The sequence below is a fragment of the Penaeus chinensis genome, chromosome 37 (genome assembly GCF_019202785.1).
Source record: "Penaeus chinensis breed Huanghai No. 1 chromosome 37, ASM1920278v2, whole genome shotgun sequence".
NCBI lineage: Eukaryota > Metazoa > Arthropoda > Malacostraca > Decapoda > Penaeidae > Penaeus > Penaeus chinensis.
The window spans coordinates 28,586,070-28,598,569 of record NC_061855.1 but is presented as its reverse complement, the minus strand read 5'-3'; the positions used below and the strand labels follow the sequence as shown (position 1 = coordinate 28,598,569).

Genomic DNA, 12,500 nt, shown 5'->3' with positions numbered 1-12,500 from the left:
CATGATTATGATAATGATTATTTAATCACATGTACAGTAGTTACATTTGAGTAATTGGAACTTCAATTTAAAAAAAGAACATGAAAAATAATCATCATGTGAATATACATAAAAAACGTCATATGGAAATTTACAATAAAAAATCAATCACTGTATATAAATATCATCGTGAACCACAAAGGCAAATAAATTCAAAACGGGAAAATAAACACTGTCGTTACGTTTCTTGAACTTATCATTTCTAACTTTTCATACATCGTCTTCAGTCAACTAGAGGTTTCAAAGCTAACTGCTCGAGTACCGTAGCTTCTATATATACAATTTACTGAAGAGGTGTAAGCTTAGCAGGAACCTTTGAGACCACTGGCTTGTCATGATCAAATAAAAAGTTGACTTCACAGACATGAAGCTATGACATAATATATATATATATATATATATATATATATATATATATACATATATACACACACACATATATATATATCCTCTCTCTAGAGACTGCTCACATCTTTAAAAAAAGAAAAAACATAAATCTTGAGGGATATCCAATAATAAGTTCAAGAAATGACGGTGGATAGAGTCAATATTATAGACTAATATCAAGGTCCTCCTTGAGGCGGAGCAGCGGCAAGGAGACGAGCTAGAAGAGCCGCGAGCTGGGAGCTAAGCGCAGGACCCCCACAGGTCTTCCTTCAAGCGGGGAGTTGGGTTGGGGGGGGGGGGGGAGCATCCGGTAGTCAGGTTGCGAGAGCTGGTTCCACTTGACAGGTGGTGTTAAAGAGGGCAAGAGAAGGGTGGTTGCAAAGGAGGTGATGGGGGATTTGAGGTATGTGGGGTAGGAAAGGGCGAGTCGAGGGGGGGTTGCGATGAAGCTCTTTCTCTAAGCTGGCTCTTGAAGACTCTCCCGGTTACTGCGACAATGTATAACCCAAAGGCTTCTTGTGGTCTGGGATGTACAGTGTCTTCAGTACGCAGAATCACGCTTGCACATACGCATACACACATAAACATAAACATGTACACATACGCTTGTCTTCGCATTCACTTAAATCAATTAAATGGTATTCATCAGTTAAGTATGTACACTTCATCAGCCAACCAATATGGCTGGCGAAAATGGGAGGTTATTCCCATTCAAACTTCAATTAAGAAAAGTTAGTAATTAACACATGTCGGACACTGTACAGACGGATGTAATGTGGACCTTGATGAGAGTGTGGAAGGAGGAGAGAGAGAAAGTGATAAAATTAAAGAGCAGAGAAAGACCGAGGATGGGATACATAAAAAGGTCCTGAGGAGAATTTCAATGAAATTACAAGAGAAAAAAGGTATCATCTCAACCGTACCATACATGTACCACGCCTGCGTCTACATTCACGGCAAGGCTCCGAAAATTTACATATTAAAATATCTGATAAGAAGAAAAAAAAATATGAGTAACTGTACAAAATTGTGACGAGATCAGTGACTTTGAGCCGACAAACCTTAGTGTCATTCTTCGTAAGACTCATTTTCCTATTTACAACACGCAGAAAATAATATCCGCTGAGTACTACCGTCCGGCTCAGAATAGCTGATTGGGTCACTGACATACAGACGCATTATATAAAATCCTAAACGGGTGTCTGGAGGACAGCGGGGGGGGGGGGGGGTAGAGTGTTGGGGCAGGGAGGGGGGGGGGAGACTCAGTATCATGATGCAACAATTTATATTCCATTAATGAAGGAAGGGGTGTATTCCTTAAGCACCTATACCCACATGCAAGTTCTTTCTGGTTCAAGTCAGTTTAATTTTCATCGGGAAAATTAGACAGACGAGAAGTTAATAGCGAGAATAATAATATATGTATATGTATATATTTGCTCTTCTTCTCTCTTTTTTTTTACTTCCGCTTTTTGTTTCGAGTGATCAGAATATTAAAAAAAAAAAAAAGAAGTCCGGATGAGAACCCCCGAGCGAGAGTAAGGTCACAGAGAATCTGACAACAAAACAAAAGGCTTCGGGAAACCTGTCTCGAAACACCGCTCGAGACAAAATGGATCGGCGAACGTCCTCTTGAAAATGGCATTCTTCTTATTTATTCTTCTATATTCTTTTTTTATTATTATTATTCCTTCTTGCATGACCTTACTTGACCTCTAGTCCCACTCCCCCACGTACATGGCACGCGGATGGGGCGGGGGTGGGGGGAGGTAACCCCGGTTTGGGAGTGGCAGCCGACCGTAGATGTGGGAGTAGGCAGACTCGGTGAAGTCAGAGTCTGTAAAAGAAGGAAAAACAAAAACAAATACGCGTTAGAAATTAGAAGATATTCTGGGAATATCATTTGGTGTATGGGAGTTTTATTTTTGTTTTATTATGTGTTATCTTACTAATTATAGACTCTAGTTCTATATCTGACAAAGGGGTTGCGGAAAATGGCTGTTCTATACAAGGCATTTGCTAATCAATATCGTACAGACTTAAATTTCTTTGTCACTTTGCTAACAAGCCTAACCTTACTTTTTCCACATCAATACTAATTTACATCTACAAGAACAGTAAAGGTGACAAAACAATACACTCCTACATATAATACAACAACAAAGAAAATAAATCGATCATATACAGGATGGTGGTGAAGGAGATGCAGAATCTACCCACCACACCCTCAGCATGCGCATGCCAACCCTCGCCCACAAGACATGCAGTTTCATGACGCCCTTATTAGATGTCACCATGCATCTATAACAGTGTAATCTATGTGACTCTACTCTTCAGAATCTACAGCAAGGTCTACATAAGCACAAAGGGAAGAGCGACAGGAGAAACGAAAGAATCGTAGTGTTTATTACTGCATGCATAACAGGGAGTCATTAAAAAGAAATGGAAATAAACAGAGAAGTGAAATCTATCTCATATAGGTATGTATATGTCTATATATATATATGAATATATATAATATATATATATATAATATATATATGTATATACTTATATATATATATATATATATATATATATCTGTTGTACATATACATAGACCCTCTTAATATTTACAAGGAATTTCTGTTCACATTTATTTTCCTGTCTATTTTATACAAAGAACGTTCCAAGGCTGACAGGAGTCGAGCTACCATGCACGGGTACCTCCATGCCTTCAGCAGTAAGAATAACATCCCTTCCATCCTTTGCCAAATTAAAAGGGGCTTCAATAAGCCTACATGTATGTACACACATTTCCTAAAGGCCAGCATCTCTATCTACTTGATTCTCTGAAGGAGGCAGTAATAATAGGCAATAACATAAGCCGATCCACAAAGAATTCTTGTCCTATTTCTGTTATCCTTTCCATATAATACATTGGGTGAGGGGAGAAGGGGATATTATATTTCTTTTTCATTATTTCATTTAAATCACAAGGGACTAGATTGTGGAGTGGAGGGACTACGGGGGAATACATTCAGCCTGCAGTGCACTCTTTAATTATTTCACAAAATATTTTTGTTTTATTTCTTTGCCACTCAGTCAGCTCTGGTAGCGTGGTGGGGCAGACACTTTATCTTGAACTCCTTAGCAATCTTTGATATTGGGTTTCCGGTATAGATTCTTTATCTAATTCTTGCTTCTTTCTGCCATGGCAGATTTAGTACCTCGGACTGACCAGAACATAGCTCTTAAAAACACTTTTTTTTCAATTTGTGTAGAGGGAGGGGGTGGGGGTGTTGGTACATAAGTAAACAGAATATCCATACTGCAAACACAGTCTCATCACCGTGCCTATATATACGTATACAAGTGTGTATATATATATATATATATATAGGATGGAAGGACCTTACCTAGAACAGAGCAAAGGTTGGTGCCCTTCTTACACGCTTCCACTGATTTTTTTTGATTTAGTCACACTTCATGAGTCCCAGTACGATTCCCATTCAGTTTCTAGGAAAGAGCGGAAGGTTTCGTTAAAAAAAGGAATAACGAACTTTTTTTTTTTTCTTCAAATTTCGTTCAACTCATCCACAGTGTCGCGTCGTCATGGTCGTTGGCCAAACGGTCCGTTGATTAGGTGGTTCTCAACATAACGAGTCGTCGGTCAGTTGTTCGTAGGCATGATCTTTCTAATATCGTTTTCATCCTTTATTCATCTTCTTCTGCTCTCTCTTGAAGTTCTTTGATTATTTTGTCTACTGTCGTCTTTTGCCTCAAGAATTTTGGTCCGTGAGTCCATCGGAAGGGGGGAGGGGGGGGGGGGGCACAAGATACTAAGGTATGGGCTCGCCTTGTGTTCTATGGTTTTATAATAGAGTGGAAATAGCATATGTACGCATACATATATATAAATATACATATATGCATATATATATTTATACATACATATATAAACATGTACATACATATGTATACATATTTATATATATACATATATATAATTAAACATATATCACATATATATAATCATACATATACATATATATAAATATATACATATACATAAATATATATATAAATATATATATATATACACACACACCCACACGTCTCATACGGTGTGATACAAAAATAAGTTCATACCATATAATAGGCTATCTAAGTATTTATTCACACATCTATGCTTGTTCAAGTTCTTCACATTTGTTATGTTTCTATCCCTTGATTTTGTTCTTACATTCCTTAGACATTGAACTTTACTGCAATTATTTATTAACATCAACAAGAAACAGTGTTTGGATGTTCAGTCACACTTAAGCCGGGAACAAAGAAGTACATATACATACATACATACATATATATATATATATATATATATATAATTGGAGGTCATCGGATAGTGAAGTGTTACTAGTCTAAAGCTTTAAAAGTATATGATTAATAGTTATGGAAATTTTAGATTAATAGTGATTAAAATTTAAACAGTCAAGCAACTAAAGACTAAGATGTGAAATCTAATATGTGTGTGTGTGTGTGTGTGTGTGTGTGTGTGTGTGTGTGTGTGTGTGTGTGTGTGTGTGTGTGTGTGAATTATATGCTTTCATTGTAATTACATATACGCATATGTATGTATGTATGACACTTCTGTATCCATGTGGGTGTGAATATATTGCAAGGTTAGTAAAATGACCGTCTGTATATGCGTATGTATGCATGTTTGTACGTATATATACCTATACACGTGTCTTATAACTGTAGTCACATACAAATTGAAAAAAAAAAAAGTTAGCATACAAAACAGAGACTTTCATCTATCATATCTAACAAAGTAAATAGTTTGTCTAACAAAGGATGGGATAGCGGCAAAGGAGAAATATGCAAATAATAATAATAATGATAAATAAAAATTTGGTCATTAAAAGTCCAGAGCGTCATCGCATGCAAATATGTAGTCATTTGAAAGATTAAACATTAAAATTCTACAAGAAAGGAAGAACTGGCAACTCTAAAACTGCTAAGTGCCAATGCGTGCTTAAAAAAAAAAGTCTTAATTCATGCTAGCATTGATTTTGCTTGAGGAAATGTTTTTCTTTCCATTAAGTATCAAGAAGACATGCACAGGTTGAGTGAACTGACTCATGGTTAATTCCTGGCACTGATTATTATTATTTATTCTTGTACTTTAAGAAACACATGTCATGAATACTCTATTATTCTGTATTTTCAGTATGCCTGATAATTTAATAAAATCAACGTCGCTAGAAAAAAAAATTATCACGTGAAAACGCTTTAACAATGCAAGTAAATAAAACAAGGAAAGAAAGAAAGGTGCTATGACACACTGAACGTGACATCATGATTGACATTCTTAACGGTCTTCACGTGATAATCTCCCTCCAAAAACTTCATTAAATCATGAAAATCGTCGTGAAAAAAAAAAACACAAACAAATATCTTCCATGATGACATTACACATTGAACAAAATAAATAATACATTAGTAGTGGCAGAAGAGAGACATGGTAAAATATAAATAAAGTTATTAAGCCTAAACTTCTCTAAAACTCACCATTTCTTCCAGGCAAAGTAGGCACCCACGAGCAGGGGTTGCGTTCTAGTCTGTGAATATTTTGCACTTGGTTGTGTTGCAAAAGAGCTAGAAGAGACAAAAAGAGAAAAAAATACACATGCTTAGAAAAGGGTGTAGAGCGGGAGAGAATCACTGGGTGCTGGTGCATAAGCGCCGTGCTTTCATTTACATTACCCGTTTTCTTTTTAAATTACCCTTTTTTTTCTTCTTCTTCATTTTCTCTTTTTTAAGCCCCGAAACATTTGTTTTTTTTAATATGAGCTTCTACGTGTACCAACCCATTACCCATAAAAAAAAAAAAAGTATATAGAGAGACAACCCTCTTTCAGCTCTTGTGAGGAATTGGGAATTTAATTATGATTCGGACACCGTAAGTGTAGAATTTTGTTTAACTTTAAGTATACTCTTCATTTTAAATTTTCAAAAAGTTTACATGAAAAAACTCACGATGTCCGCATTCTGTTATGTGTAAAGGTTGTGTGCGCATTTATCGTACACGTCATATAGTCACACTTTAATTACTAAAATCCGTATGCTTAAAATAAGAATTATAAAAAAAAGAAATCTAGTTCAGATTTTCAAAATTAGGTTTAAAGAGCACTTAAAGCAAATATTAAAGTATATGCGTTTTTTACACGTTTTTTTTTTCTGTAATGACACACAAACCTTTACACACTGAAAACCTTAAAATACAATAAAATGTGTAGAATGCATCAAAGAACGACATAATAATATCTAACTACAAATCCATTTCGTAATAGCTTTCTCCCTTTATCGAATAAAAAGAAATGGATCTTATATCGTCCTTGTGACACACTCACTCTCTGGAATGACCTACACAGAAGGTGAAAGGCGTTTTAAATACACATTCTCAGACATTAGGAATGTTTTATGTCTGATTCTGTGATTTTCGGATGACGTTGCATGCTATAAACACTCAAAACAGAAGTTAGATTTTTTTTTTATTTTTTTCATTATTATTATTTTTTTTTTTTTTGAGTGTATATTTATTTAACAATTATTTTTTTGTGAGGGACATTCGTAAGCCATTCTCAGAGAGCAACATTGTCTACCGTGATGTAGAGTACTAAGCCATTAAGCATAACGTGATAAAAAGTGATGTGCACTCTACACTAAACACAGCAAGGGTACATCGAGGCACAAGCACACAGCAGCCATATTGCACATATTGCAGTAAAAGATAAAAATTATTTCTTAAAATTTTCTTGGAGCACAAAAAAACTGAAAATACACTACAAAAAATGAACACGCAAAATGGCTGGTATGCATTTCTTAAAAGAGACATAAACAACTTTAAGGGAAACAGGTTTGTTGTTTTTTTGTTTTTTTTTGTTTTTTTTGGTAGTATTTGGGAGGTTCTGTGAATGTGCAGGTGACAGCTGTCATGCAGTCATGGAGTCATGCAGTCCAGGGGGCAAGGCAACCTCAAGGACCCGCAAAGTCCGCCCACCAAAGTCCTTTTAATAAGCCATGAGGAAAACATTCTTCAGTATCCCCTCTTTGTCAAGCTAAATTAAAAAGCGAAAGTTGGTCGGAATAGAGAGAGCAGAGAGAGAGAGATTTTTTTTAAGCTTAACGTTTACTTAACTGTCATTACTTTTGGAAATTCGCTCGTCTGTTGCAGTTGTCATGATCACCAGAAAGAAAGCAGGAAAGGCGGAGCGGGAGGAGGCGGAGGGGAAAAAAAAGAGAAGATAAATACAAGAAATGAGAGAGGAAGTCGACTTCTTCCTCCGTGTTTCTTTATCCTCTTTTTTTTATCATATATATTTATAATTTTCCTCCTCGCTACCCCAGCCTCTAGAACAAAAAGGTAGAAGATCCTTCCGAAGAAAAGAAAACTTCCTTAGTACCATAAACTACCTGGAAGAAGAAATATAATAAAAATAATCATCATCATCTGCAGTCGCCATGACGAAGCCAAATTAGTGTCTCTGTGTCTGTCCCTTTCTTCCCCCCCAAAAAAATGTCTTAGAAAAAAAGATTAGTAGTCTCTCTATCTCCTTCCAGGTAGGCAGTCTCATCTCCTTATCTCTTATCATCTCTCATCTCCTTTATCTCTTAAACCGTCCATCCTGTGATCGTGGAAATGGTCTCGGTCTTACCGTGTCTCTCCGTCTTGTGGTGCCGATGGGCGTCTTAAGGTCTCGCTGTACACCTTCCAAGGAGTAGGATGCAGGGGGGGAAGTGGAGGTGGTCTGACTGTCGTGGGAAGTGGTGGGCGGGGCCGGAGGGGGAAGGGGAGTCAGGGTGGTAAAGGGGAAGGAGGGCTAGAGGAGGGGGAGTGTAGGGGGGAGGGGGGAAGGGTGGATGGGAAATTGGGCAAAACGGGTACATGTTGAATTAGGTTTTGCAAATGCAGGAACAGGTGGAATGAAATGGAGTTGCAGTGAGATGATAACCACAAATGAGTTCGTTTGTTCGTCCAGAGGATACTAGCCTGAGTGGAATGCTTAAAGAGAATGGGGGGGGGGGGGGGGGAGAGAAAGAGAGAGAAAGAGAGAGAGAGAGAGTGAAAGATAGAGAATGAGAGAGAGAGAGTGAGAGTGAGAGAGAGAGAATGAGAGAGAGAATGAGAGAAAGAGAATGAGAGAGACAGAATGAGAGAGAGAATGAGAGAGAGAATGAAAGAGAATGAGAGAGATAATGAAAGAGAATGAGAGAGAATGAGAGAGAGAATAAATAAGAGAGAGAGAGTAAGAATAAGAGAGAGAGAGAGAGAGAGAGAGAGAGAGAGAGAGAGAGAGAGAGAGAGAGAGAGAAAATGAAAGGGAGAGAGAGAATGAAGGAGAGAGATAGAGAGAATGAAGGAGAGAGAGAGAGAGAGAGAGAATGAAGGGGAGAGACAGAGAGAGAGAGAGAGAGAGAGAGAGAGAGAGAGAGAGAGAGAGAGAGAGAGAGAGAGAGAGAGAGAGAGAGAGAGAGAGAGAGAGAGAGAGAGAGAAAATGAAGGAGAGAGAGAGAATGAAGGAGAGTGAGAGAGAGAGAGAGAGAGAGAGAGAGAGAGAGAGAGAGAGAGAGAGAGAGAGAGAGAGAGAGAGAGAGAGAGAATGAGAGAATGAGAGAAAGAGAGAAAGAGAGAAAGAGAGAGAGAGAGAATGAGAGAATGAGAGAAAGAGAATGACAGAGAGAGAATGAGAATGTCAGAGAGAGAATGAGAGAGAATGAGAGAGAGAGAGAGAGAGAGAGAGAGAGAGAGAGAGAGAGAGAGAGAGAGAGAGAGAGAGAGAGAGAGAGAGAGAGAGAGGGGGGGGGGGGAAGAAGAGACAGCCAAAAAAATATTCAAGAAGCAAAGGTAGGCACTGAATAACGACCCCCAAAATACTACGAGGGGCAAGATGCACAAGGAACGACACTGTGCGAATAAGACAAACAAGAAACTCAAAGCTAATAACTAAACGCCTGCCCTTTTGAAGTCCATTGAAAAGCCTTCCTCTACTCGCTGTCATAGGCGTTAGGGCTGACGTCTCCCCCGGCAGGGTTGACGAAGGCAGGCAGGGACATGGGAGACTGTGACAGGTGGGGCAGTGCCGGCTTGGGGAGCCATCGCGGCAGGGGGGAGGGTCCCGACAGTGCCAGGTGAGAGGAGGGCGAAGAGGGCAGAGACGAGGGGGAAGACAGGGTGTAGAGGTAAGATCGTCGGTCGTGGTACAAGTCTTGCTGACGTCGTTGTTGTTGTTGGTGGTGTTGTTGGTGGTCTTGTAGGCGGCGAGGAGATTGGTGGCGACGGTGGTGGTGGTGGTGGTGGTGATGGTGATGGAAGCCTTGGCGGTGAGTGAGCATATGCTGCGTGTGGGGAGAGAAAGAGGGCGAGGAGGAATACAGGGGCTCTCCTCCAGCGTGTGCGAGAGGAGGCAAAGTGGCCGTGGCGGAAAGGGAGGAGGAGGAGATGAGAGGGGAGGAAAGAGTAGCGAAGGAAGAGGAAGAAGGAGTGTCGATGGCGGTGGCGGGGAAGGAAGAGGAGGAGGAGGAGGAGGTCTTACCCATGCCCGAATCGAAGCTCCGAGTGTGCCACATGGGGTGGGCAGGAACGGGGGGTGGGTACTGGGCACGAACCACATCCTGCTTATCCTTCGACTTCGGCTTGGCAAAGTTGGGGATGCGGGCTCTTAAACCGCAGTAGTATGGGTCGTCTGCGGAGGAAAAGCGAGTGAGAATGAGGGCTGCTTAACATCACCATTTTGTAGGGGGAAAGGGGGAGATCTAGCGGCCTTTGCTATTCAGATTTCGTGGAAATAGAGGAAGAACTGCTGGTATTTATTTGCATTATTGTGTTATCTTTAAAAATATTACTTATCCTGTGGAATACAAAGAATTAGAATTTCAATCATTAAAAATGCTATTACTATGGCTGTGGAAAAAAAATGAAACATTAGGGTTGTTGCTTAATACTAATTGAGATCATAAAAATACCATCAATTTCAATAAGTCATTCCCCAGAGTTAGAAAATATAATCTAACAAAAACAAAAGGAAGACATCACGGGAGAGGGAAGGTGCGTGTACGTAGAGGGGGGTGGGGGGGGTGGGGGGGGGAGAAAAGGGCGGTTTACCTTGAACAAAGTGAAATGACGATGATGTGTGTGGGGGGGGGGGGGAGGTACCGTACAAAATGAATAATTTAATGATGTTCGTGTGTGAACCGGAAGGCAGACGAAAAGGGAAAGGGGAAAGGGAAGGGGGTGGGGGGGGGGGTGGCGTGAGGAGAGAGACTATGGGATGTTAAAAATAGCCTATCATAAGCATATGCAAATCAAAACTCACATTCTGCTCGTACATAACCAATTAATGCCCATTGTCCTGTCAGATCGATTGAAAAATGGCATATATTCTTCTGTTGATTTTATCGCTTTGGACCATAAATAATGGATAATGTTTAAGTAAATAATATACTGATGAGTTTATTAATAATAATCATAAGGGTAACAATCATACATGTTCCTAATATTTTCGGAAATTAAACCCGCATATGCGCATAATTCAAACTGAAACTGCATTAATTAATGTAATTTAGAATGCAACAGACGAATGGCTAAACATGTTAACTGAGCTTATAAGATATGCACAACAATCCGTTATTAAGTCTTAAATGAAAATATGGATATATTTTGTTTTAATTGACAGGACAACTGAAGGAAAAGATGCTTAACTTTGCTACTTCACTTTCATTGGCATAAAAATTCAAGAAGTGTAATTTTGCTATCTTACTTTCACTGGCATCGGCTTTATGCTTAATTTTTGCCATTTCTTTTCCAAAAGACCATTCGTACCTCACCGTAGCTTTCAGGAGGAAAAAGGTGACGTAATACGATAGTAAAGACAGTGTATTAACACAAATAGTGTTATACCAGTCTGTTATAATAAATCCTTTAATAATAAGAGATGTTACATCACCTAACGCTCTTGAATGCCTTTAAATAACATCCGAGACACTCTGTTAACAGAGAAAATCTCCCACACTAAAACCAACAACACCCAATCTTCCATTAAAGACAGATAAAATACCCCCCCCCCCCCCCAAAAAAAAAAAAAAAAAAAAAAAAAAAAACGAATTTCCTCTCATCCTTCTCTCAACATCATCCTCACGCCTCGAAAGACAGTAAAGAGCGATAAAGTCTTCAGCCTCTTCCGCTGCGAGCGCCTCAGGCTGCTTCACGTACCATACTTGCGGTCCTGGGATCTGTTGTTGTTGTTGTTATTGTTGCGAGACTGCAGCTTGCGGAAGGCGTTCTCATCCAGGGCGTCGGACTGGAAGAAAATGATTATTATTATCCTATTTTGAAGAGATTATTGGATTATTAGTTTTTGAAGCGATTATTGGATTATTAGTTTTTGAAGAGATTACTAGATTACTATTTTTTGAGGAGAATGTCATATTTTAAAGAGCTTATTCGATTATCTTAATCATAAATGCAAATTAGGAAGGTAAAACTAAAGGTAAAAGACATTGTTCAGTATTTGGCTAAGTTCATAAGAATCTGAAAATCACGTTCATAAAGTGCAAATATACGTCTAGAAGAGAAGCTCAAATCTTCAAAACACAAACCATAGGATAGGATTAACGATAGATTAACAAAACCAAAGTGTGATATCCGAACAACAAAAATATATAGCAATCGAACATTCAAACACAATAAAAAATCGATTTCTTATATAGTCCCCCCATTAAAAAGAACCTGAAGGAAAAATGAGAGGTCGCGAGCTACCCCTGCCATTTTCAGGATTTTTTTTTTCCTCACCTTGCCGTTGGGTCGAGGGCCAGGGACGGGGTGATTGGGGGAGTCCCTTGGGGGTAACTTTGGAGGTTTGTCCTTGCCAGCTCGGTCCTTGCCTGAGGATCCTGAGGAGGCACCGGATCCTCCTGCCACGCTGTAGGGATCTTCGTCTGGGATGGGAATGCGCGGGCGGTTCCTGATATTTGGCAGGACCCTCACTGCGGGAGAAGATATTGGGTTTACGGTTTTGTTTGGGGACATT

At 39.2% G+C, this 12,500-nt stretch overlaps 1 protein-coding gene across 3 annotated transcripts in view; it reads right to left on the bottom strand.

Annotated features, from left to right (window-relative positions):
- Window positions 1-4: 4 nt before the first annotated feature.
- The window catches only part of LOC125045410, a 202,737-nt gene continuing 190,241 nt past the window's right edge, over window positions 5-12,500 (bottom strand). Inside the window, exons 8-13 of one of the 3 annotated variants that reach the window (XR_007116548.1) lie at window positions 12,263-12,456; window positions 11,684-11,771; window positions 10,008-10,157; window positions 5,983-6,069; window positions 3,825-3,924; window positions 5-2,263 (exon numbers count right to left, since the gene is read on the bottom strand). Coding sequence is in view for 2 of the 3 variants with exons in the window: in XM_047642622.1 (XP_047498578.1) it covers window positions 2,142-2,263; window positions 5,983-6,069; window positions 10,008-10,157; window positions 11,684-11,771; window positions 12,263-12,456 (641 nt within the window). In the remaining variant the exon portion in view is untranslated. The remainder of the gene's footprint in view (window positions 2,264-3,824; window positions 3,925-5,982; window positions 6,070-10,007; window positions 10,158-11,683; window positions 11,772-12,262; window positions 12,457-12,500) is intronic. The other 2 variants (XM_047642622.1, XM_047642623.1) reach the window with 2 other exon arrangements.